Raw genomic sequence first — 27,455 nt, 5'->3', positions numbered from 1 at the left:
TTTAGCTTAGGAACTAGAGCCTGTACTCTGTAGATAAGACTCAGCTACTTAAACTCAAACAATTAATACAAATAATTAGTTTATTAACAAACGATTATCAGAGGTCTCTCTGAAATAAAGTGTCAAAGTTTAAAAAATATATATAAAAAAATAAACTATAGTTAAGTCAATGAAAAAAATTGTAAGGGGCGATCTACAATTTACATATGAATTTTGCAGTATTTAATATTTATTAAATATTTATTGATGACGAGACCGCATGAATAATAAAAACTTCTCATTGTCATTTGTCTCCGTGTTCCGTAGTGGGGGCCTTATCAATAATTCTTATTGATATCGATTATCGACTATCAAGTCCGCCTCGAACTCTTGAACTCTCGAGTCTCGACACTCTGCGACACGCCGGCACTTGTCTATGTTCGGTGTGCGAAAAAAACGATAATTTCGACAACACCGATAAAAAAAAAAAAGATTCATTATGTTATACCAATTATAGTTCATATCATGGCTATTGGCTAGACAACATGTAATTTCCTCAATAACGGTACACGTACTTAGTCCACGGTATACATTGCACACGTACGCTCGCTGCACCGGACCCTACGCCATGTCGGTTTGCGGTAATGTCAACGATGATGAAGGCGGCGTGCCGGAGTACGGTTGGAAGGTGGATTTCGATCACAAATTCCCCGATCCCAGAACGCCGTCTTACATGCCGAGGATCAAGCAGATCTTGCAGTTACTACCACTGATCGTTAGGTATAATATCATTTGGACGTTTCATCAACTAGGTCGAGACGGAAAACCTGCAGACCGAATTGGTTTAAGCCTTGGATCCTTGAATTGTTTTAGTCCTCTTGATTTTTTTTTTTATTCCCCATACTGTACTAGGGGTGATGATTAATTGGTGTCCGCACTATAATCTAAACCGCTAACCGGTTGCAGTGGGCAAAAAGTATTTTTGCTTATAGTATTGAGTAGGGATGGCAAATCCATTGAACGTGGGCCTGAGGTAGGTGGCACTCGAATACATTTTGATAGTAAATAAAATCACAATGTTGGTACTTTTTCAGTATTGTTGATTTCTTTCAGAAAAGATTAGATTAATAGATTTGTTAATGCGTAGATAACATTCTAAACTTAAAATTATGTTAACAAAAACTTATAAAAAAAGCTTAAGGTAAAAAATAAACTAATTAAGTTACTGTAAAAAGAAATTATTTTGTTGGTTATTAATAGTGTAATACTAACATTAGTTATATTCATAGGCGCAAATAGTGGACTAAGTTCCCCAAACAATTCCTAAATTTTTTTTAAGCTTGTTCAAAATTATAGTAGGGCTTCAGCCTCCAAAATATTGAACGATATTTGCGACTGTGGGATTATATTCACTTTGATACATGAAAAAAAAAGTGTTAAAAGATAGTTATTCTTTTTTATTCTTTTACTTCGTCATATATCTATTGCCGTATTATGTTTTATAATATTTTTATATTCAAGGCAATAAATACAATTTAAACTATTAAATATGATACTCAGTTTTATATAACTAAAGAAATTGATTTTTCATTAAAAACAAAATTTCATCGGGTAACCATACCTTTGATTAAGTAGTGTACCTTCAAGGGTATTTTATATTTTATCAATGCTATCATGTCTTAACTTAAAAAAAAGAAGTTTTTTGTATTATTATAAATTGATAATTATTGATATTTTGAACGTGTTTGAATGACCTTATAAAATAGAGTGCCTGATAGCATTTGTAAAAAATGGTATTATGTAATATGGTATTTAAGAAATATTCATAGAACAAATTAGATAAACCTCAAGATCTACAAATATTAATATTACCTAAGTACTTAACTACTTAACTCATCAGTCATTAGTAATTCACCAATTAATAATGAGTAAAGACACATTACTCATTATTACCTAATTGTTTTAATGTTTTAAATACATATTCAGTTAACTTATAAGTTAGTTACATTATTTGATAATAATTAGAGTTGAACATGCCCGAACCACTAGTCTGCTATTATGGATAGAGCCTCGGCCTCATTATGGGAATTGGGGTCCCTGATTTTATACTTATTAATTATTATTGGGACATTAAATAGAAATACCAAATAACTATTTTTGAAATGTAGAAACGTATATTCACGTATATCTGTTTAAAACTTTGTAAAGTTCACAATAATTTTTAAAATAATGACATTATCATAGTTGGTTTGGGATATTATTCATGTTTAGTTTGTTATAGCTAGGGCTGTAAATTTAATGCACTAAAGTACCTTAAAAAAAGGCAAAAAAATGCAATATAAAATGCCAAAAATTATTGTATAAAATTCATTATAATGGTTTTTAATTTAATTTTTATATTTATATTAATATTAGGTACAGGATATTAAACGTTAATACGTTACATGCATAAAAAAGTGTTTATTTAATAAAAAAAAAATAGTAAAAATGTTGATTGAATTTGAATTTTCTGTACTTAATGCTATTCACCTGAAACATTTTTTAAACATTTTAGAAATAAATAACTTATGTAGTTATCTAGAAATTCCCTTATTTTATCGACGTATATACAGCCTGTGTACAAAAACAAATTTTTTTTTCAAACATTTTTTCCATCAATTGACGGAATTTGATTTAAAATACTGGAAAATTAACTAAAAAAGGAAAATATGACTTTAAAATTCATAAAAATGACCTAAACAATTAAAAATGTAAAAAAATTGTAAAATAAAAGTTGCCTAAATTTATTTGTAGCTACATAATTCAAATTATATACTTACAAAGCCACGTTTCACAATCACCCCAAAAAAATGCACTCTCCCACAAATTCACAGCCCTAGTTATAGCCTTATAGGTACCTTTTAAATCTTTAATATTAATTATAATTATAAAGATGTATAATACCTATTGTAGTTTAAATAAATAAGAAACTATAATACAATTTGATTCGGTGTGATTCTTTACCATGTCTGATGGCACAGTTTAAATAGAAAAGTCCTGTTTTTCTATTCTTTTAATTTTTTTTTCTGATTTCTCTATAAAATGAAAAGTACTTGGAGTTTCAACTTTTCCCTTAAGTATCAATTAAATCCAATGTCCTATCAAAAACCACTTTCAAAGTTAAAAAAATTACTTTTGTGGCTGTAAAAGGTTATAACAAAAAAAAAATTGCATAAAACTAAAATGCTATTAAAAAAAAAAATCAAAATAATAATGTATTTGACCAGTTTACAAGTGTACACAATGAACAAACTTTTGTCATTGAATGAATATATTTTAAAGAATAAAATATTACTTGATGTTTGGTCAAATTTATTATTTTTATTGAAACTTATTATTTAAATTATTTTTTCCAGGTATGTATTTTACATGCTATTATGTTATTTAAAAGGCCAGAAACCAATAATGGATTTTCTATTTCCAATTAAATCTAAGCACATGTATGGTAAGAATTTTTATTTATATCTAAGAAATTATTAATTTAACGCTTTGGTTAAACCTTATTTGTATGAGAATAATCATAACATAACAATTGATTTTGATTATTTTATGTTTTCAGGTGTACCTTTGGGTGGTATTGGAGGTGGAACCATAGGTCGTGGATTTAAAGGAGAGTTTTGTCGTTATCAAGTTGTGCCTGGCATGTATGAGTATGAAACTGTTCAAGCAAATCAGTTCATTGTTAATATTCAAGATAGCGAAAATATTACTGTATACAATAATGTTCTGTCATGTCTGGAGTAAGAATAAATGTGTACTATTTATATTATATGTAAATAACATTTCTATCATTTAATTTTCTATATTAAACAATTTAGGTCTAACAACAAAACATTGTACAATTGGAAATGGAATTTTCCATCAAATCAATGTAAGTACACTGGTCTCTATCCAAGATCATGGACCGAATATTTGATTCCAGAATTTCATATCAAACTAATTTGCAAGCAAATTTCACCCATTATTCCACATAACTATAAAGTATGTGATACCATTGTATTTTATTTAGCTTTGTAAAATATTTAGTATAATTTAATTTAACACCTACATTGTATAACCTAATATTATAGGATAGTTGTATCCCAGGTGGTGTTTTCATATGGACAGTAGAAAATAATAGCGATAAACAATATTCAATAAGCTTAACATTTACGTTTGCAAGTGGTAACGGCGTTCCAGTATATAATACAGGTGAATACAATATTAAATTTTTTTTAATTTTAAATTAATACCAAAAATCTAATTTCAAAGTCTTACAAATTGATTTGTGATAAATAGAAAAATGTATTCTCATAATGTTTTCTTTAATTCATAGCTACCATAAAGCCTTTATTAAAAACTGCTTCTGTTATAAATGATAATACCTTATTTCACTCATATATTTTGATATTATTATTTCATAAATAGTCAATATTATTCAGAGATTATTGCTTGATAAATGATGTAAACATACAAATTAGTTATTTTCTATGAAACTATTATGTCTTACTGTAATATAAATATTATTCATTTCCCATTTAACTATGAGATTTTTTGTTTTAATTCTTTAGACCAACCTACTTGTGAACCGTTCAACTTAAACGAAGATGGTACTGAGGTTGCTGGTTCATTGATTCACAATTATTTTAGAGAAATGAAGTGTACCTATGTTATTGGTGGATTAATAAAAGTAATCAAATTAAATGTTCAAGTATTTGATTTTTAATTTTGAAATTATTAACATTTTTACAAAAGGAAGGTGCATCATTCAGTCAATTAAATTTTGATCCAAAAAGCAATGGTATGACCATATCAAAAAGCTTAAATTTGTTTGGAGAGTTGAGAGATATGCAATTAGGGCCAACTGGGCCAAGTAATATATACTGTAAGTAATATATTATATTTAATACCAATCGACAAACATTGAATGGATAAATACATTAATATGAATTATTTATACTCTTTTAGCGAGAGATGAAGAAGTTGCTAGTGCAGTTTGTTTAAAACAATGTTTACTCCCAAATACATCAATGACATATGAATTTGGATTATTTATAGATATGCCTAAGATTAAGTTTCCTAAATCAAATACAGAATATTTCAGGTAAATTATATCTAATTAGCAATTTATATTATTCTATAATATATATGTTAGAACATTGAAAGCTTAATTTATATTTTTTAAGGTACTATACTAAGTTTTTTGACAATAATGGAACAGCTGGCCCTAAAATAATGCATTATTCAATGCAAAACTTTAAAAAATGGGAACAAGAAATTGAAAAATGGCAAAATCCTATTTTAAAAAATCCGTAAGTACATAATATAAATTTTATATCAATTTCAAATTTGTTTAAAATTAATTGTATTTGTTTATTTATTTATTAACATTTTTTACGGGACAAGCCCTTTAACACAGAAACATATATTAATAATCTAAGCAGCCCAAAACAGAAAAAAAATGTATACAATGTATAATTTTGGTTTTAATTAAGTAAGTACAAAATATTGTGATAGGTATATTAAATGGTTTTTAATTTGAAAATATAAACAAATCTTTTGTTTTAATACATTCATTAGACATAAAAAAAAAAATCAACATCACAAATTAGGTTACATAGCATAAATTCTCTCAGGAAAAAAAAAATCAATACAAATTATTTTATTGATACGTAGTTGTAATTTTATAAGCTATAAAGCCATTGCTATTTAAGCCTGGTTCCCCCACCATTAGAGGTTTCATACTCAACAAGGTGGTAGTTGCCGTTGCCAAGTTGATATACACGAGATGCATTTACGCACACATGCGTAAACATGTAAAATAGTATGAATATCACATTTGCAAAACACTAGCCGAGGTGGCCATAACCTACCAACTCTACACTTTTAGCTGTTGATTCAGGTACATTGCATATAGCTGCGTTACTAGCCATGCGGGGGGTCGCACTGCACTGTGTGTTGTTGTAACTGATATGCAGATACACAAGCTGTACCTCATCTTATAGTGATTTCATCATAATAACTAATAAGTCATAACTGGGCACTTACTAATTTTTTCTCCATTGACCATTGTCCATAACCAATGATATTGAAATAATTTTTACTATATATTTTATATTATTTTAGTTTTTATATAGTCTATGATAAATGTGTTACTGTGTTAGAGTAGTAGACAAAAGTGTATTTATTTGGTCTTCTCATGTTAAAATTCATATCAAAACCACCACTACAATAGTTATAACAGAATATATAACATGCAAAAAAGATTGAACTACACTTAAAAACTATTGAATTCACATAATAATCAGTATAATAATTTGATATGTATTCATACACTTGGGTTCATTCTTAAAGTTGGATAATTTGAATTAACCTCTCATAAAATAAGACCCGAGTGATGAACATGTTGAATTATTGACCAGATTACTGAGATTCTGCTGTAATCTGTATTGTGTGTGTTTAATATTTATTAATAATTTTCCTTTTTGTAATTTTTATTTTAGATTACTACCTGACTGGTATAAAAGTGCCATATTCAATGAAGTTTATTTTGTAGCCGACGGAGGAACTATTTGGTTGTTACCTCTCAAAGAAGATTGTGAACGGTTAGATGTTACAGATCCAAGATACCAATATGGATATTTTGGATATTTGGAAGGTCATGAGTATCGAATGTACAATACATATGATGTACATTTTTATGCATCTTTTACATTAGCAAAACTATGGCCTAAACTACAAGCATGCATACAATACAAGTTTAGAGATACAATTGACAATGCATTGAATATTACAAGAAAACACTTGTCCTGTGGTACCAGAGGTTTACGGAAATATAAATATAGTGTACCACACGATCTTGGCGATCCAGGTTCGTTTTAATTAATTAATTATTTTTTGTAAAAAGGTTTTAAATTCATAAATTATGTTGTTTTTTTATAGAGGAAGACCCGTTTAACTTAGTGAATGCTTATTTAGTACACAATGTTTCTGAATGGCGTGACCTTAATTTAAAATTTGTTTTGCAATGCTACAGAGATTACATTTTGTTTGGTGATAACAAGTATTTGGCTGATATGTATCCACAAGTAATTAAATTTAAATATTTATCCAAACAGTTTATTTTTTATTGTTATGAGAAAAAAATATTTTGTGTTCTATGTTGTACCTACAATAAATTTAAATAAATAATAATTTACTTATACATAGATAAAAAATGTGATGGAAAAATCATTGTCTTGGGATACTGATGGCGATGGAATGATTGAAAATTCTGGAACAGCCGATCAAACTTTTGACACATGGATAATGACTGGAATTAGGTAATAATCGTTTTTTTAAATATTCATTTACTTGATTTACTTGAAAGAAAAAAGTTCCTTAAAAATGTTCAAATTATAATAAAAAAAATTGATATTGTCTTACTAAAGCTGGGCAAGCTAGTCATTTTTTTCAACTAGTCAAAGTTAAGTTACATTGTTACAAAAATTAACTTAGTTAGGATATAAGTTAGTTTCTGAAATTTTCTAAATTTCCAAATTTGTTAGAAGTTAGATTGGTGAAAATAGTGACTTAAGTTGGAGTAGATGTTAGAAGCATGGATTTTAAAATATAAATTTAAAACCTGTATGTTCAGAATATATTTAGTATTACATGAATTAATTACTTGGTGTCTCGATATCTTACCTAAATTATTGGTGACTGACCTAACTGATAATTTGATCTAACGTCTCAACTTTTAAGTAGGTAGGTAGTAGGTACTAATACTAATTACCCTTATAACTTAGAAACAAATTGGAATATCAGTTATTAGAACACTGAATGTATTACAAAATAAGGAATATACAAACTGTATGATATTATATTTGCATCATATATACATCTATTGGCCATTATAATTATAGGCTTCGTGGTTAATGTGTTTTAAAAGAAACAGGTGCATTGTATAACTAATATAAATAATTAATAAAAATAATATAACAAAAGATACGTATTTATTGTAAAATTAAAAATACTCAATATTTATTGTTATAAAATTAATAATAAAATTTATGATCATGGCTATAAATACCTACTAATAATTGGCATTCAGCAGTTTTGCGGAACATTTGGATTTGTTTAATGAAAAAAAAAACTACAAAAAAAACTAGTTACTTATTGTAATAAACGAGTTAGATAAGATTATTCTATTCAAATACTTAAGTTATAAACTTAATATGCATTAAAACTAACTAGTTAGTGCCCAGCTTTGTGTCTAAGTAAGGACATTTTATCATTAGGGACTGGGGTAAAGATTCATGTCCATCTACTTATCTAACAGTGTAATTGGACATATTTTACACAATTTTTTATTTTAAATTAAATTATTCTGTTCTTTTAGTCCCTGTCCCAACAGTGGTGGTTAATCGAGTTTCTACTGTAGTTAGTAAATAGTATAAACAGGAATCCAAAAAAATTTGATACGCTAAAAAAATAATTTCTTAAAAATGTCAATTTGTTGACTCTGAGGATTTCAAATTTGATTGATGAGCGACTAAACTATATAATAACTATAAATACTTATATTTTTAGTGCTTATTGTGGAGGTCTGTGGTTAGCTGCTCTTTATTGCACTGTTCAGATATCTAATATTCTTAAACAAGATGATATCAGTGAAAAATATTCAACTATATTAAATAAAGCCAAGGAGTCATTTAATGCTGCTTTATGGAATGGTAATTTTTTTTAGTTATAATCATATTAATCGTCAAAGCATTGAGTGTTGTGATGGTTAGTTGATTTCGTAATTTATTTATAATCTATAAATCACAAGACAGATAAGCAGATAAGTGTACCTTGATGTATATAATGTGAAGCCTCAAAGATATAATGTATACATAAATTATACACTGTTAGTCTGGTTAGTTTAAGATCAGTTGAGAGTTTTATGACTTTTATAATAAACAATGGCCAAAAATGTATTTTCAATGATTAAACAGATCCTCCCTTGTTGTCATTTAAAAATAGAAAGAATAGAAGGTTAGATTATGATAAAAATTAAGATATATAAGACTAATTAAATATTTAAAAAATGATGTATTTATTTTCAAAAATGTACTGCAGTGTATTATTTTTAATTACAATACTTCATTACAACAATTAATAAACATATAACTATCATATACATTCTATAAGAAAAATTAAAACTAGATGTTTTATCTCCTATATAATATTTTGTTAAAAATCAGTTAATATTTATTTGTCACAATTATTAGTACAACATTTTGACAATCTGTACATTATTTGTTGATCACATGTATATCAATGAATATTTTGATACTAAAATAATTAACATTTTGTTATATAATACTGAACAGAATTAGAATATTGGAACATTTATTTTTTCAGGTGAATATTTCGATTTTGATTCATCTGGTCAGCACCATTCAAAATCAATTATGGCTGATCAATTATGTGGGGAATGGTATTTGAAATGTTGTGGTGTAAACGAAGAGGTAATGTATTGTACAAGATTTTTCCATTTAATGTGTACATTTTTATCAAATAATTATGTTTTTATTTTTAGGTACTTCCAGTCGATAGAGTCAGAAAGGCTCTTCAGACAATTTACAAGATGAATGTGCTTGGGTTCAACAATGGAAAAATGGGAGCTGTGAATGGCATGATGCCTGATGGAAATCTAGACACGTTTTCTGTGCAAAGTGAAGAAGTTTGGACAGGAGTTACATATGCCTTGTCCTCTCTAATGATCTCCCACGTTAGTTTTATATTGTGAATTATAATATTACAATGAAGTATATTATGTTAATAATCAATATTTGTTCATAGGGTTTGCGCGAAGAAGGTTTTAACACGGCTAAGGGTATTTATAATACTGTTTATTATAATATTGGCATGGCGTACCAAACACCAGAAGCAATTTATTCTAAAAATGCGTATCGCTCTGTTGGTTATATGAGACCACTGAGTATATGGTCTATTCAAGTTGCACTGGATAATTTAAACAAAGACTAACTACTAAGATAGTATTACATTTACGTTCAATTTTATATTATGAGATAAAAGTAAAAATATTTTTTAAATATATAGCAAAATATGTATTACGTATGCAAATATGACTATGACTAAATTTATTGAGGATAATACTGCAGAGTTTTTACACATATTTAAGTTGCATGATTGATTATTAGAGACAATTGCATTAAATTGTGCTTCAATTGGTTCCCATGGACATGTTCGGCAATCATCTTTACCCATCGGTATGCCATGTTCGTTGAGCAAAATCATTGCTTTATTTCCGTCCCTACATTTGTAGAACACTGCTATTACATTTGATGCAAATGGATCTATGAATGATGTCCTCCATTTTCTAGTTTTCATCTGTTCAAAGTTTGTACTCAGTAATGGAGTATTATCTTTTCCGATGCCCAACCTGGCAACTACGCTTAAAACGTTGGGTGAGTGTCCAAAGTAAAATATTCCTAATGGTCCTTGTTTTCCTCTAGCAAGGTTCCTATACAATTAATAAGGTATTTTGTTATTACATTATTATTTTTAATGTTAATGTTTGTGTTGTATTTAGCATAAGATAATATAATTTAAGTTAGGGTATGGGTATATTGCTATTTTTTCAGAGCATAAACATTACTGACTAAACTTAGTTGTATATTTTGTTACATATTACATAAATGTTTTGTTGATTCATTCTAAAATTCTAAAAATGCTTATGTTTGATTCAAGTAGAAACATACCTGTCCCCTATAAGATGTAAATCTTATGCTTAATTCAACAGTTGTGTTATTAATTTATTATTAAACAACAATCCAATATGCTCATACTTGAAGTTGTCTATCAAGTCCTTCACAATAGGGCATCCCATGCTTTCTCCAATGGGATTTCCATAACCATTATCATAGTAATATTTGAGATCATCTATGTATTCAAGGATCTTAAGAAAAAAAAACAAACATTATTGTCAACAAATTCAAGATAGTGGTGACAAGTGACATTATAACATATATATTATTATTTATTTTATAATATAATAAGTTCTTTAGACTGTGAAATGAAACAAAACAGTTAAGTCTAAAATCCATTATAATTTAAGTGTTAATCAAATAAATGTAAGTCAAAATTTTAACATCCAACTACCCGAGTTGCAAGAGCAGTGGTTGACAACATTTTGAACTCTGGGGTCGCATTCAAAATTTAAAAAATTTATCGGGCCGTGTTTGATAAAAATTAAAATCTTTTAGTCTTATTTAAATAAAATAATGGCCGTTTACCGACTACTGCTACAGTTCTAGAGCGCTTTCAAATTACAATTATTATATAATTTCAAATTTTAGAAGAGTAGTGATAAACTGATAACTGATAATTAGTGAGAAATCATTGGATATCATTCTGGTAGTAATGTTATACTCATAGATGAACGTTCTGTGGATTTGTTAAAGCTTACGTAAAGTATGTAAGGACTAGGTTGACTAGGTCTCCGGTCGGATTATAAGTTATAACTCTATCCATGTGTAAAGTAATGAATGTATTTAATAATATTTAAAATGACTGAATCACGGCTGTCTTAGATTTATAGTAGGGATCATACTATTATCATTGATTATAAATGTTAATAATATTTATAAATTTAATGGTTTTATCTACTATACAGCCGTGTACTGAATTATTCTAAAATATAATATTTGTCGGCCTTAAATTGCCTATACAGAGCGCCGTCCTAAATTCATCCTTATTTTGATCATACTGACAATAAAAATATAATAGGTAATTTCTGGTCTAGCGTGCGACCTACCAATATCGATATGCATAATGTTTAGGGGATGGGTTTTTACTGTTTTTAGTATAAATAGAATTAATGTTTTCAACATATGTTCATAGAAATTGTAAGTGATGAATGATTTGGTCAGTTGGGTATATTTTTACCATAAGTTTTGTTAATAAATATATTTGTAAAAAACGTATATGCCATATTTCTTATAATTATTATAATAATAGTATAATATGTAACCAATGACAACCATTTAGATAAAACAAAAAAAAGCATTTTCCGTAAGTTGAAAAAATATCTCGCACAAGTTATTCTTTAGCTACCTACGGGAGCTTAAAAAAAAACTATAAACCCCCTACAATCCTCAAGGATTCTAATGATACAACTTTTATTGAAAAGGGTCCACTAATTTCGAACCAGTACATACAATTTTAGCTGTATAACTTGGCCCTTGAATAAACGAAACATTTTAAATATAGCACTATATAGTGGTAGATGTATCTTGGTTTTGATGTACCTCAGTTCACGGGCGTACCTCGTTTTGTGAACTAACGAGACCGAGATGGACAATTCGCCTGTGGATATATCATTAATTGATATATAAATTGAACGTGGTACATAAATTGCCCTCTAGACTTTCCTGATATCTCCAAGAACAAATGAAAAACTTTCCAAAATCTGTCAAGTGGTTTTTGATAAAGTTTAGTCACTTCTGGACTATATTCAAATACACAAACAATTGAAGGTTGTAGATAACTCTAAAAAATACATAGGTATATATGTATCAGTGTAGAAGTAAAAAAATAACTTTGGTCGGTCGCACAATAGACTGGTATACAATAATGATATTGTGCACTACACAGATGACACCTCATAATAATTAATAATTTTATATTGCAGACTTACTTCGAAATCGCTCTGCGTGAACACGGCACACCATGCTGGTCGCGACTGTATGTACCAAGCTTTCTCGTACTTGCACGATTCCAACATCAGCGAAACATTTTCTTAAAAGAAAAAAAAACAATTATACTTACCTATACAATTGTATTCACCATTAATATTATTTAAGGGACTACACAAACATGGCGGTGCCATTTTTATTAGGGTCAAGCTCTAGGAAGTTACCATACAATTCAAACCTTATAGTGCTTTCACAAGAATTTAATATGAATATGAGAAATTAGGAATGTGGCTGGTACCCACATATATTTGTATAAATATTTATGGCTAAAAAACCATAACATAATAAATTAAACGAATTTTACGATTATTAAGTGACTAATTAATTACTAATTAGAGCTAGTGCTAAACTGCTAACTGTCAGTCCAATAGAAGTTTTACTACGAATACTTATGTATTCGTTCCCATGACAAATTCAATTCAATTGTTAATCATTTTAATCCATATCCTAGTACATTGAAGATAATTATTGAAGTTTTAAAAATGTTTCAAAGAAATATTTATCCAAACAAATTCATAAGATTATCAATATAAAAAGTTGATGAAATAAATTTTGTAGATAAAGCATACGATTAAATTTAAATAATGTCATACAAATTAGCTTAGGTATTAATGTATAACTAAGAGCATATTCTACTGTACACTAAGGTAAAACGACGATCGTACCAAAATGTATTACAAGTCGGAACATTTTTACAAGTGTAATACGTTTAGTCTGTAACATACTGCTATATTGAGATCATCATTAAGCGTTCTTTTCAATAAAAACGATCAGTTCAAGTGCACAACTAATTAGTTCTGACTTGTATACATATCATAATAGCACGAAAGTAAACGAATGTCAGGCAACGTTTCATTTAAAATCATTATTGGAACCCCGAATCAAGTACATATACTATGAAATTTGTAGAATCGTGTTTATATAGGTACTTAAATGCGTTTACATGAGTAAAGATCGGATTTTTCATAAAATTGCATGTTGCTATTTTCAACATCATATATATATGCAGTCAATGAGTGTCCACAGATCGTTACTTGATTGATTAAGTATCAAAATTGTATAGTGCATATTTTTTGCATATTCTGACGTTTGTGCATGTTTTGCATATTTTTTCATATTTTAACAAAAAAACCGTACAAATATACACCTAACGATCTAAAAAGGTGTTGAGGAAAAATAAAAATAGATTATAGGCACGTTTATACATATTAATATCAAATAGTTTAAATCTCAAAGAATATTCGGACTCTAAAAATAGGTTAGGTTATTGTTTTTTTTCAATTAACATACTACATTAAATTGTTCGTACTTTTTTCCTATTTATATCAGTATATCACTAATGTATCTACTATTTAATTTTAATAAAATATTTTTTAGAATGTATCAATGATTAAAAATTAAATTACAATTTAACACATTACATTATTGTATTACACATTTGTTATATTATACATCCTACTTTTTGCTTATGAAAATTTTAATAAAACTAATAAATAATAATCACTGTAAAATTAAAATCAAATATAAAATGTAATAAAAATTGAAATTTTTTATTGCATCTTTTTCTTGCATATTTTGAATTTTTTTAGTGCATGTTTGCATACATATTTTAAAATTTAAAATGCATACAAATCCGGCCTTTACACATGAGTAATGTCTAACTGTTATGTCTAGTGTGGGAACTTAGGTACACTCGTGACTCGTCCCGTATAATATTATAATACACCATTGGTCTTGCTCAAATAATAAATAATTCTTTCCTACTACAGGCACATTTCCAACAATATTATATTAAACTCGCCACTTGGCCACCCGGGTACGTAAATAAAATATTAAGTTTGCTGGTATTTGATATTTTTTGTGTGATAACCCTTACGCGGAAATGTTAATGAAAGTATAAAAACAAATAACAATGTTCGAGCTGGTCTACTTATTATTTGCACACTATTGCGTCCTGATATATCGCGTCAATCGGCATACTATACAGGACACATATACCGTATGAAAACCAAATAAATAAACCCTATATATATTTTTGTTGCCAACAGTTAACACTTGTACACCTACCTGGTCACCTATAATTGCTGAAGAGTTCAACGCCCTGCAAATAAACAAAGTACATACGAATATACGTCATGGACAATAGTACTTTTGTTTTCAATAAACGTTGATAGCAGTTGACCCGCTGCAGACAAGTATTCGTTAATATAATATTGTGCTGACCGAACTGTCATGATAAATCATCATTGTTTAAGAATGTAAAATGGTTTTTTATTTTAGTTTTCGAAACGTTTTAGCGTTTTGGCGCGACGAACACGATGATCGCTACAGCTGGTTTTTTGACAGAATGTGTTTGTATTGCAAACTTATTTATCGTATTTTGTACATTCAAATGATCAATTCGATGTCTAAAATGTATTTGTTGTGTATATTATAATATAATATAACTAAATCGATACTTTATAGTATATAATATAGTCAAGGAGACTGAGAAGAACCTTCTCTTTGCACTATGGTACATCTTCCGTGGTATTTATAGTACCTATTGACTAAGTCAAAGTAATAACTGCATTGCATGACGTGTAACGGGTTCCTACTCAAATATTAACTATGTACTTATATCCGTATGCGTGTATTTATTTTGAATGTATATATTAGTGATTGCAAATACTATTAATGACAGATAATTTATACCTATAATAAGAACAGTAAGCAAGGAGAAGCTTTACGAGCTTAAAACTAAGTAAAGTTTTTTGTTCGTCTTTAAATATGCTGTGTACAATTTCTCTTGCAATTTAAATATTTCACTTAAATTAAAACTTCATAGTTATAATTTTGATTATACATTTTATAGACAGTTTCCTATCAAATTAATGCGAAAAGTTAACTATTGTATATAATTTAATGATAATCAAAAGTAATTTAACTCATAATATTTATTAAAAAACGAAAATGTTGCTTTAACCTTCAGTAATTATTTTTTGGTAAGTTATTAATGTTTACAGACTATGAGCCCTTTTCCTTAAATCCGTCACTCAGTACCTACTCCACTCCATTAATATTTGACGAGTCGCTGTTAATATAATAAACGGCCAAGTTCTTATGCTAATTGAAAAATGTTTGTTTGAACCGGTGTGCGTTATTTATTATTGTACATTGTACATACAACTGAAGGGTTAAGTCGAATACAATTAGTAATTAATAAATGGCTATTAAAAACAATACTATGCTTACATGGATCTGCGTGTCCGGGAAGGGGAGTTAGCACATTATAACCATTATTGCAGTTAATCAAATAATTAATCGAACGAATCCGTTCAATTATATTCGTTTAATTAATCCAATGACCTCGTGTCGTGGAGATATGTAGATAATTACGGTGATTATTCGGTGGGCGGCGAGTACTGCAGTAGGCACCCATTACTCAAAAATGAAAACACGTGATATTAGGCACCAACATAAATAAAAATTAATGTTTCTTTGATTGTCTGTCCTGTTTATACTCAAAAGATGAAAACTGCTGGATTGTTTTCAATAAAAGCTATATCAATAGAGTCCTCGCTACTCAGAGGGTGTTTATGAGTGGCATGCTCAGGAAATTTCAATGAAGGGGGGGATGTTATAACTAATTACATTTAAATGAATTGTGGTGATTAATACTGGTAATTCCAAAGACACAAACAATGGTATTCATCGGACTTCTACCCCCCTGGGAACGCAACGGGAGTTTATTAGTACAACACGATTGATCATTTGTGTTTATAGCTTATTTGATCAACCCCTATAGGTTGCTAAAGCAATGATCACGTATGAATTTAGTTTTGTGACACGAAAAATCGAATATTTTATTTTTTTATGTTTGTTTATTTAAATGGTTGCCATTATTGTTACAGATTATATTATTACTACAACAATTTGAAGAAATACGGCGTATAAAAGTCTCTATGAATATGTATAAAAAAATAAAAAAATAGGTACTTTTGAACACAATTACAACGATGACTTTTACTGTATGAGGTGTATGCATAGACATAATATTATATGGCTCTATATTATGTCTATGTGTAAATATAATATATTTCAACTGAAACAAAACAGAAATCGATAGAAAGATCAATTAATTTTAACCTGGGCGAAGTCGAGTAATACACACATACTATTATATTTGCAATCATGTGCCGGCAGAGGCGTGGAAATATAACGTTATGTACACATCATAAATACAACACACTGTTGAACGATTTTCGAAAACTCTGCACCGGGGTCGGTAGCCTTTTTATGTGTATACATTGTCAGTTGTGAAGGTAGGCACTGGTATAAATATGTGAAATACAATACGAACCATAATATATTATAATATGTTGTAATTATTATTATTATTTGTCGTCATTAACGACGAACGAAGACAACGGAAAATCTATACTTAATTATAATATATTATAATAGAATAATGGATATTGGGTACTAATAAGTAGCAGGTGGGTTAAATATTTACGCATACATAATATTATTATATATACAGTTATGCGGTTGAATGAGTTTCCAGCCGCGTGTTTAGTACTTAATAATAATTAATAATTGTAAAAAAAGAAAAAGCGTAATGCCGTATCTATTATTACTATTTTCGCACAAGCCTGAAATATTGACCTCTCGTTGACAAAATATACTCACCATAACTGAGGTTTTGTTTAAGGCCCATCGCCATAGATACCCTGGACACAACGGACCGCACCAGTGGGCCGTCCTCGAACTTTTTCACTTCTCCTTGTCCCTTTGTGTCGTCGTCGTCGTCTTCCACCTGCTTGCACTTGTACAGCTATTACACAATTATTTTATTATTTAATAAACATTCCTAATTCATCATCATTATAGTGTGCTTGCCGAAATTAAATTATAATAAGATATAATTATAGGCATTCTCACTAATCTATTTTTAAATTGTTTACTATTAATCATTTATATGCGTGCTTGACACACGCCACACACTATAATAGTAGCTGCATAAAAGTTAATGAAATAGTTAATAAATATTTCATATTTGTATGCGAATTATAAGTTATAATAAAAACACAAGTAGAATACACACGGAGCCTTGCTTTTCCACCACCATGTGATGTACCCTTTGAGTGTAATAATTCACTGGATTAAGAGAGGAAGACGTGGGGTATAACAATTATAATGATATGGAAATTGAAGTGTATTGCAATGATATAAATAATTGTAACATATATGGTATCAGGTCGATGTTAAAGGCTTTTTTTTAATTTGGCCAAATTAGCAAATGTTTTTGAAGCTAAAATAGGATTTCAAAGTTCTGAAAACTCGTTTTTAATCATTTCTAAATTATTCGAAAAGTATTAAGGGCTTAGAGATATTCCAATAGCACAATAGCCAATAGGGTGTCCTACAGGAATGCGGCAAGCGCGGCTGAACAGCGTGATCAAAATACAAAATGCCCAATTGTCCACTATACTTAAAATAGATTCTTACTGAAATATTATTTTAGAACTTACACATTCTAATTTCTAAATAATGTTCAACAAATATTTTCAAATATATTATTTTATACGCAAAACATTTTTCCACTGAAAAATAATTACACCCCGAACTGAAAGAAATATGCGCAGCAGCCGTAAATAAATGACTCTGCGATTACTACTTTGTAGGTGCATACAGAATATTATATACACAATTCGAAATAGTAGAAATAATTAGCAAATACCTATACCTATCGTTACAAATTTACAATTTTGTTCTCAATTTTACTTACAACTTTTTTTACTCCAAAGTGAACGTTTAACACTCATATTTCTTTCCAAACATTTTCAATACGTACGTACTTAATCAATGACCTATACATAACTTTTATATTGAGGGGGGAGGCTCAGTCGTTCAGATCTATGAGAAGAAACCTATTACCTATGTACGAAAAAAGGGTATATGGACAACGGGCATTTCAATCCGGGTATTTCACTAATATGCATTTTTTCACTTTAGTATTTGGGTAAATAGTCTCCCGAAGTCCAGAACGTTCATAATTTTTATACAAATTGCCTCCCAAAGTCTTGACTAGAGACGAGTTGCCTCTCGACGCACCCCTAATAAACCGTAAACGAAAAGGGTCTATAAGGGTACTATAGTACTTAGTTGCCTCCTAATAGCTAGGTTAGGTTATGTGGTTCCTACACAATTCATACATTTTCAAACGTTATTATTTATCAAAATTCATTAATAAATTTAAAGTTATAATTTATTACTTCACATTTTCAGACTATTTAGTTAATACATTTATATCAAAGGATTCCTTTTTAGAATGAGAACTCGCGGTCATAAAATAGATTCTATAACATTCAGAGCTATTAAGTTCTAAGTGTAAACTCATACACGAATATAAATTAGAAATAAAATAGTGATTTCACTGGTACTCAAACAAAAAAGTTGAATGGAAATAAAATATCAAATTTTAATCACATTTAAATATATTGATTTGTATATAAGCCTATGAGCAATAGTTAAACAAACAACAATCAAAAAATAATAAAAATAATAATAGTAACTTAAAAGTTACAAGACAATATTTTTTTACCTATTATATTAGCCTTATTATACTAACCTAAAAATTGTTCAATAAAATGTTTTTTATTCACTTATTATATTATCAAATGTTTTTACTGACAAACTATATTGTAATTTTTAACAGTTGTGTATTATTTGTACACATGTTTCATGCATATACCTAAGACTGGTGTTTTTTAATAGTAGTATATATTTCTAAAAATCCAAAAAAATGATTGAAAATTATATTATTCATAATAATTTTAGTATGATATTCTTCCTATAGTCCTAAAATAAAATAAATGTTTACTATAATAAAACTTAATAATGTCTATATGTATAGTGTATAGTGTATACCTATAAGAGTACTTATAAGACTAATGTTTATCATTATGACGTTATTGTGTTTTATTATAGGAATAATAATAATATTCAGATGTCGGGTATTATAATCTATTTTATATTTTATCAGTAGATATATGATCTTAATTACATTTAAGTGCATGGTACATTGATGATCTATTGTTTAGTTATATTTGTTGGATTTCAGCTTATGATAAAATTGTACCAGTATGTAAAAGATTCAGTTACATTGTTGGTTTTACAATTTATGTGAAGGAATAAATGTCCGTTATCGGAGGTGAAATACCCAAAATGTGAGAGGGAAAAATGTCATAGATTCAAAACAAGCCGTTTTTAGTTTGCTTATACTGACTGTCATAAAAAAAAATATTTTACCTATGCAAAAATATTTTTTGGTAGTTCAACCCCTCAAAATAAAAAAAAACAACATAAAATCAGCACAATAAAGTAAAAATCTAGAAAAAATGCAGCCAGAAAATTAATTGTTTACAATTGAATACAATTTATTGTATTCAGCCTAAAAACATAATACATATGTATAATGTATGTTAAAAAGAAAATCAATTGGGGTACAGACCCGATAACTTACGCTCCTGTACAGTGGTAGATTTAGGTGTTCAATTGATCAAGTTGGTAAATCCATAAGAGGGTTCTCATACATTATGTGACAGTAAGTATAGTAACATATTTACGAAATTCATGGTAAATAATATGTGTGCAATGTGTGCAGGGTGCTATATAAAATCAATTAAATTTTTTGAGGTAAAAATTTAAAAAAAATTCACCACTGCCCTGTACCCCTAATCTATATTATACTACATAGCTAATCTCTGTATTCTTATCACCAGTCCCCTTCACTGCTGTATTGATTCTAATATTAATAAGCAGTATTGTTATACAATTATTGCAGATCATCTCGTAGAATCTACTTACGTAGAATCTATCATCGGATGTTTTGACGATCGGTAATTCGTTTTCGGGGTTTCGGTTGAACACTGATTGGTAAAACACAGTGGCGCTGTCTTTGGCACGTTGTTTATGTGAAGTCAGAAACTGAAAAAATAAAACGGTCGAATCACTTAATATATTACACATAATGACATAATAACATGATAATTCATTCAAAAGTGAAAAGAAGTATAGTCAAACTATAACTGTAAAAATGTAAAGCTCTCTCGTTGTGATAATGTGACATAAATAATTGACTATTACGTATTGAGTATCGGAGGGACTCGCGTTAAATGAATCATTCCGTACAGATTTACAGTAAGTTATTACAGTATACTAAATAATTGAAAATACTGAACTACCTATTTCTCTGTGTGATTATAGGTGTTTATTAATGACTAGGTAGTGTAATCGTTTTTTTAAACAATATTTTTTTGTTAATTTTGTGAATAACAAGAAAATTCAGAACACCACAAAGTACATGGTTACACGGAATATGGAAACAGTGTAATAGTATAGAATATAGGTACATACTTAGCTTGATTTTCATTTATCGTAAACCAGAAGGTATTTTACTACTCTATTCAAGTATTATTTGTTGAAGCTTTCTCAATGTATGGATACTACTTTAAAGTTAAATTTATTATTTATTTGGGTCGCTACACGTACTTTGAAGTTAGCTTCAGTGTATGGGTTGTTGAATATCTGTGGGAATTGTCTTTTAAGCCGAAAGGCCAGCGACCTGAGTTCCTCGACACCCTGTCTCTGCAGCATATAATGGTCGTCTTTGGTCAGATTTGTATTCCAGTTCTTGATGGCCACGATATCCTCTGGGCACATGGTCGATTCGGCTGTTATCATTGTCTTAAGCTCGTTCAACTTCTTAAGTTCCTCGATCTTTTTTCGAGACGGATATCGCGTACCGTGCCTGGATACCAGCCACACTTGCAACGGTCGACAGTCTGTAATCAAGTTTATGATAGCGGTGAACATAATAAAATATTAATAATATTTTTGTTTTCTATTCTGATGATAACTGTAATATTTTTAAGTGTTTTATCTTTCAATATCATGAAGATCAAAGAAGAGCTACTTTAAGTGGATATAACGTTTAAAAAATTTGATAGAAGAACAATCACCGAACTATTTATTTAAGGGGTGAGGAACCATGCATAATTTAGTATGTAATACAACAACTTAAAAATAAGAAAAAGGAAAAAAATTATGGTCCACATTTGGGTTTATCATTAACCTTTTAAGTGGTTCGTTAGCTAAGTAATTTGTTTTGGCATGAGGGACATAAAAGGGAGTGGTAATGTATAGCGAACACCGAGGTATACCTTAATGTGTAATATTAGCAGAACTAGTTCAATGGATTAAACTTAACCGTTTAGCAGTCCTTTAATAAATCTAATAACTAGTAGTTCGTTTTTGCTCAGCCAACGAAGAAAGACCAAGCATTATTTCCACTGTCTAGTGAGTGTAGTCATGAGGTGGACATAGAATTTTTAAAACATAAGTAGCAAAACGTAAAAACTTATTCTGTACTCGTTTAACTTGCTTCACATAACTAGCAGTATGAGGATCCCAAAAAATATACCTATACTCAAAAATGGGGCGGGCAAGGGCACAATATTGTACTTTGATAGACTCACTTATATTTAGTTCATTAGCCAACCTAATAATAAAACTTAACGATTTAAAATCCTTGCAGCACATATATTCAATGAGTTTCTTAGGCTTAGGGTGGAGGTAAACTTAAAACCAAGATCTAAAATACTATTAGTCACTCGAAGAATATTTAATGCATTAAATGTGTAGGTTCGAAAAATCACCGGAGATTAAATTTTGGCAAATGCAATGGTTATGTTATTTATGTACGAGATCGCTCAGGGCAATAATTTATGCAAAATACAAATATATTATGTACTAGTAAAACATCATACAAATGAAGCACAATCGAAAAGCATTATTATTATGGTTTTATGTGTCTAGTCATTTTTTACCAGTTTGTCAGACAAGTATAAATTAGTTATAATTGACGAGTGATGAATTTATGCGCAGTTGTTTATGCACAGTGGTCGGTATGAATACAAATTGCTAAACATATATTCCCAATTCCTCATTATCATTATTATTTCATAAAGGTGCAGTGTACCTATAGAGTTAACAAGGATATGTATATACATTTTAGTCAACAATAACTAATTGTTCTAGTGAATTTCTTAGGAAAACATAGGTAAATAATAGAAAGTAATGAAACATAAATACTAAATATATTCGTGGAAAAATATTCGTCATATTATATTGTCATAAAGTATAATGTGTAGATAATTATTAGGAACATTTTAATTTGATAACATAGTAAAGACTAACATATTATTAAATCCGTGAAGGAGTGATAATATTGGGCATTTAATACAAAATGTTGATTATTTTTAAATTAATCAGAATTGAAAAATAATAAGAATTATAAAATATTATTTATTAGATTTTAATGTTAAAATTTTAAATCATAAAATTTTGGAGATCGCCGTCTCTAATTAAGTTAGGTACATTGTATGCATTTTACAAGGTTGTTGTATTTTTTCATTTTGGGAAAAACAATTACTATATTTAGTTAAAACATTTTTAAATAGTTATTTGTTTTTTTTTAATTATTTGTAAAATAAGTTCTATACTTCAGTAGCTAAACAATAATGTGATGTTTATCCAACATAATTATGCATAGTACCTATATAACTGTATTGATAACTAATAAGAAATAACCTACAGGATACAATACTGTGAATATTATTGCTGTTGAATAGAACGAGGTTGTGCAAAATTAATGTTTTTTGAAAAATTGAAAATAATCATAGGTATATAATAACATGGTATAAATAACTCTTTGCAAATTTAACGTCTGTTGTCATACGTATTTACGTATATAATTGTATTATGAAATGTAGCCATGAAGGAACCTATTATTTCATTGTTTTTCAATACAACTATAAAAATATGTGTCTCGTACAGTCTCACGTAATATTTTTTATTTATAGATTTCAATCGTCACTCGTCAGATTGTCCAAGTAAATGTTAAATATAAGAATTGGAATATTTGAAGAAATTATGCGGTATGTACTCAAAACACTGATATGAAAGTATTTTATTTCGAGTCTTCAAACAAATAAAACGTTTTCACGTACCTACCTATCGATGTGCATAAGACTAGTATATATATTAAAATATGATATATGTTAAATTTGTCATAAAATAGAATAACACTAATTTTGTTTATTTATACAATTCGTCCGACTAATAACCATTAGGTAATAGTTAAACATGTTTAATAATAATATGGAGATATTGAAAAACTCAAAATATGTGTCAACATTTAACAATGGTTGGTAAATAAGCTATATATTATAGCTGGGTGACATATTGGTCTTGATGGGTACATAATATGCACCATAGAGACATAATTTCTACATAGATATTATGTTATAAATTTAACATTTATATTTTTAATTTGATATACAGCCCATGCATACAGCAAGAATGCACATAAATATTTATACGGGGTGATTCACCAAGCATGCTCACCCCCCTTTTCTCCAATAATGCAGTTATTCAAAACCTAATTTTTTTAATTTTTTAATATACTTGAATATCATATTTTCAAATTCTTGTGATTTTTTGTACTAATTAAGGAGTGTTATGTGGGGATACAAACTTCTGTTTTTCAAATGAGAACACTTCTATACAACTATAAATTATACAGTAGACATTTTTGACGTATCAAAATCAAAATTCGTACTTTTAGTAGTACTTTTAGTAGTTTTTGAGTTCTTTAACTTTGAGTTCTAAGTATAAAACATCCATGGTAATGAGTTTATAAGATATGGGGGCGATGGTGACTTGAAAATAGTAGCCATTAATATTAATCCATCGATATAAATAATTTTTAAAAATGGCCCAAGTACCTATACTAAATACAAAATACTAGATCCAATTTTACTTCTATTTTATACTTATGTAAAACCAGTTTTGAGGACTATGATTCTTAATACAAATATTTTAATAACTAAGAATCTGCTCATTCGAATTTTGAATGTGGTACATCAAACTTTTCAAAAAAATTATTTACTAATCAATTTACAGTAAAAGAGGGGGTTCTCATTTGAAAAACAGAAGCTTGTATCACCATAGGACACTCCTTAAGTAGTTAAAAAAAAATTCAAGAATTTAAAAATATGGTATTTGAGTATGTTTAAAAATTCAAAAATTCAGAATATGAATAAATTCATTATTAAAGGAAAAAATGGAGGTGATCATACTTGATGAATCACCCTGTATACAATATTCTTCAGTTCGCTCTGAATTCAAAATAGTGCTTTAATAAGAACATGTAATAGATATTATGTGTTTATAGTACTTAAGATTCTTGTGACATAAATAGTAGTTTATTCTTATAAATTATAAAGCTTTACAACTTAAATATTCTCTTCATAATATGACATAATCCAATATTATAAATATAATGTCTTAAAATAATGAATTTAACTATTATGTAAATATATATTCTGTATACCTAGATCATCAATTTCAAAAATCACCTCAGCTATTTTTACTGTTATTTCAGGTAGCTCCCAGGTTGGAAAAGAGGAGATGAAGAGACGAAGCTACCCAAATAAGCTTTAATATTCCATTTTGGGAAAAAATTGTATACCCAACTCAGTGAGTAACGAAAAATGGAATATATATGTAGGTACCTACCCTACATTGATGAATTTTAAATTAGATTACCGTCTACCAGAATATTTGTAACCTTTATTTTTCTTTTACTTATTGACTTATTGGTGTAAAATTAGGTACCTGTGTATATTAAAAATTATGAAGCCTTATACTCTAGCCACTTTAAGATAATGTCATACAACCATTTTAACAATAACATTTTTTCACTACAATTGTAGGATTTAAATTGCAGTGATTTTTCGTACAAAACTAATCAAAAAATGAAACTTTCGAAAAAATAAAAATTTAAAATATATTTTCTCCCTCCGGAGACTATTGCCTGAAACAATAACACTGTCGTCTCCTATTGCGCACGTCTTTCCCATCGGTCGAGTGTACCAGAGTGATCAAACACGAACGCCTTTGAAATTGATAATTATAAACGGCCAACAACGGTATATTATTTATGTTTAGCCGGTCAAAAAAGAACCATATAAAATGGCCCTTGGGTGACCGGGAAAAGTCCTGTTGGAATAAAAAGTCCTGGTATATACACACACCTGGCGGAGTCTGCAAGTCGTTGCCGGCCACCGCACCGTAAGTGGTCTTTGTGCCGAAGTACACGTACGGGTTTTGGACGGTCCGGTAGCACACGCGGCCGTAGTCCGTCTGCTGCCTGAGCGACGTCGGTGGCCAGGCCGGAAGTGCGGCCGTGGACGCGGCCATCGCCGAGAACAGCAGCGACAACGCAAACACACGTCCCGTGACCAGCATTGTCGCGACACTGAGCGGCAAACGCCGAGGCCGACGCCATAGACATTGCGATCCGCAACCATCGAAACCGCCGCCGCCGCCGCCGCTGTTGCACCGCTGCACTGGCAGTTTAACGCTGGTTGGCGGGGGAGAGGGGATGCGATAGGCGGTTTTTTTTTTTACAGTTCAAATGCATTTCTGATGTAGATAAATGGCTCGCATTATATGATAGCTATGAGTTAAAATAGCTAATAATTAACATAGATTTGGTCAAAACATACATAAAATATAATATAGACCTTTGGTAATAATACTTCAACAGAAATATTATAAGTACAATAGATTTTAAAATATTACCTGTAAAACGTTCACACCCGGGCCAAGTGTCCAACAACATTCGACCATTACAACTGTATAGTTAACAGTACTTATAACATTATCCGGTTCTAGCGATGTACTTTCTATTCATCTTTTGTTTCTCAGCACCAAATGTATAAAATTTAAACATCCGATCCAAGTTTATTTTAAGCGGAACTTACGTCAGCTTGTGAAAAAAAGTTAAACTATTGTAAAGATAAATGCCTATCATAAACACATCAAATATAAACCTAAAATATTTTCATTGGCCAAAAACTAAATTTCACTCTATTTTCCATCCATATATTTTATGACCAGAATATTCGTAGTGCAAATAGTAAATTGAAATATTCCATCATCAAATTTGTTGTAGGTAGATATTTACGTATACCTATATGATCTGGTTAATGAATTTAGTTATTTTGTTGTAATTTAAAAATATTATTCGTGGGTGCTTAGAACTTTGAAAGTATATTATCATATTTAAAAACACAATTTAAAATGCAATTGTTTCAGCAAAAATTAATTTAACCCGCTGATGCACTAATTGTCTAATGGTAAAATAAATTACTTTAATAGCAATAGCATAAAATATACTTAGTTATATAGGCAGACAGACCATCTGCTCTAAAATCGCTTTTCTTATAAAGTAATTTTATATTATTGAATACAAATTTAACACATCCATTATAACAGTGACCTATAATGGTTAATGCACAGAAGAGCGTTACTCACTTTTTTTTATTTTTCGCCTCCCAAAGTACCAATTACAATACTGCATTCACTTTACACTTTTACAGTTTACTACCAAAAAATATGTTTAAGTAGAAAATCAAACCATTTTTACTCTCTCAAAAGGTGATGACGGACAAAAAAAACACAAGCATCATTGTAAAATAATTAATATATTCATTGTTTCGTCAGAATTTAAAACCTATTATTTAAATAATATTAATTATTAGGTGAATAAAAGAACGCGCTACACTGCCACATGGCATCTACATTGTCCAGTCAGCATAC

General features: G+C 29.1%; 2 protein-coding genes and 1 long non-coding RNA gene across 3 annotated transcripts; 1 reads left to right on the top strand and 2 right to left on the bottom strand.

Moving 5' to 3' along the window:
* Positions 1-62: 62 nt before the first annotated feature.
* On the bottom strand, positions 63-669 carry LOC111040480. Its single transcript, XR_002605203.1, has 2 exons — positions 555-669; positions 63-413 (listed from the first exon to the last, which is right to left on the bottom strand). It is a non-coding gene; the product is annotated as an uncharacterized LOC111040480 (long non-coding RNA).
* Positions 608-10,110, top strand: LOC111040475 (non-lysosomal glucosylceramidase). Its single transcript, XM_022324407.1, has 16 exons — positions 608-759; positions 3,375-3,463; positions 3,578-3,758; positions 3,837-3,999; positions 4,089-4,209; positions 4,569-4,687; positions 4,753-4,882; positions 4,966-5,101; positions 5,184-5,309; positions 6,501-6,868; positions 6,940-7,085; positions 7,207-7,319; positions 8,569-8,711; positions 9,385-9,491; positions 9,563-9,754; positions 9,826-10,110. Exons 1-16 carry the CDS (start codon positions 608-610, stop codon positions 10,009-10,011), a joined length of 2,472 nt encoding a protein of 823 aa, XP_022180099.1. The 3' UTR covers positions 10,012-10,110.
* On the bottom strand, positions 9,605-26,126 carry LOC111040477 (multiple inositol polyphosphate phosphatase 1-like). The gene is made up of 7 exons (XM_022324408.1): positions 25,886-26,126; positions 21,279-21,571; positions 20,595-20,714; positions 17,415-17,559; positions 12,686-12,786; positions 10,836-10,945; positions 9,605-10,510 (listed from the first exon to the last, which is right to left on the bottom strand). Exons 1-7 carry the CDS (start codon positions 26,097-26,099, stop codon positions 10,075-10,077), a joined length of 1,419 nt encoding a protein of 472 aa, XP_022180100.1. The 5' UTR covers positions 26,100-26,126; the 3' UTR covers positions 9,605-10,074.
* Between the last annotated feature and the right edge of the window lie 1,329 nt (positions 26,127-27,455).

The sequence above is a fragment of the Myzus persicae genome, unplaced genomic scaffold (assembly GCF_001856785.1).
Source record: "Myzus persicae strain clone G006 unplaced genomic scaffold, MPER_G0061.0, whole genome shotgun sequence".
NCBI lineage: Eukaryota > Metazoa > Arthropoda > Insecta > Hemiptera > Aphididae > Myzus > Myzus persicae.
The sequence above is the reverse complement of the archived record's forward strand: the minus strand, read 5'-3'. Positions and strand labels throughout refer to the sequence as shown.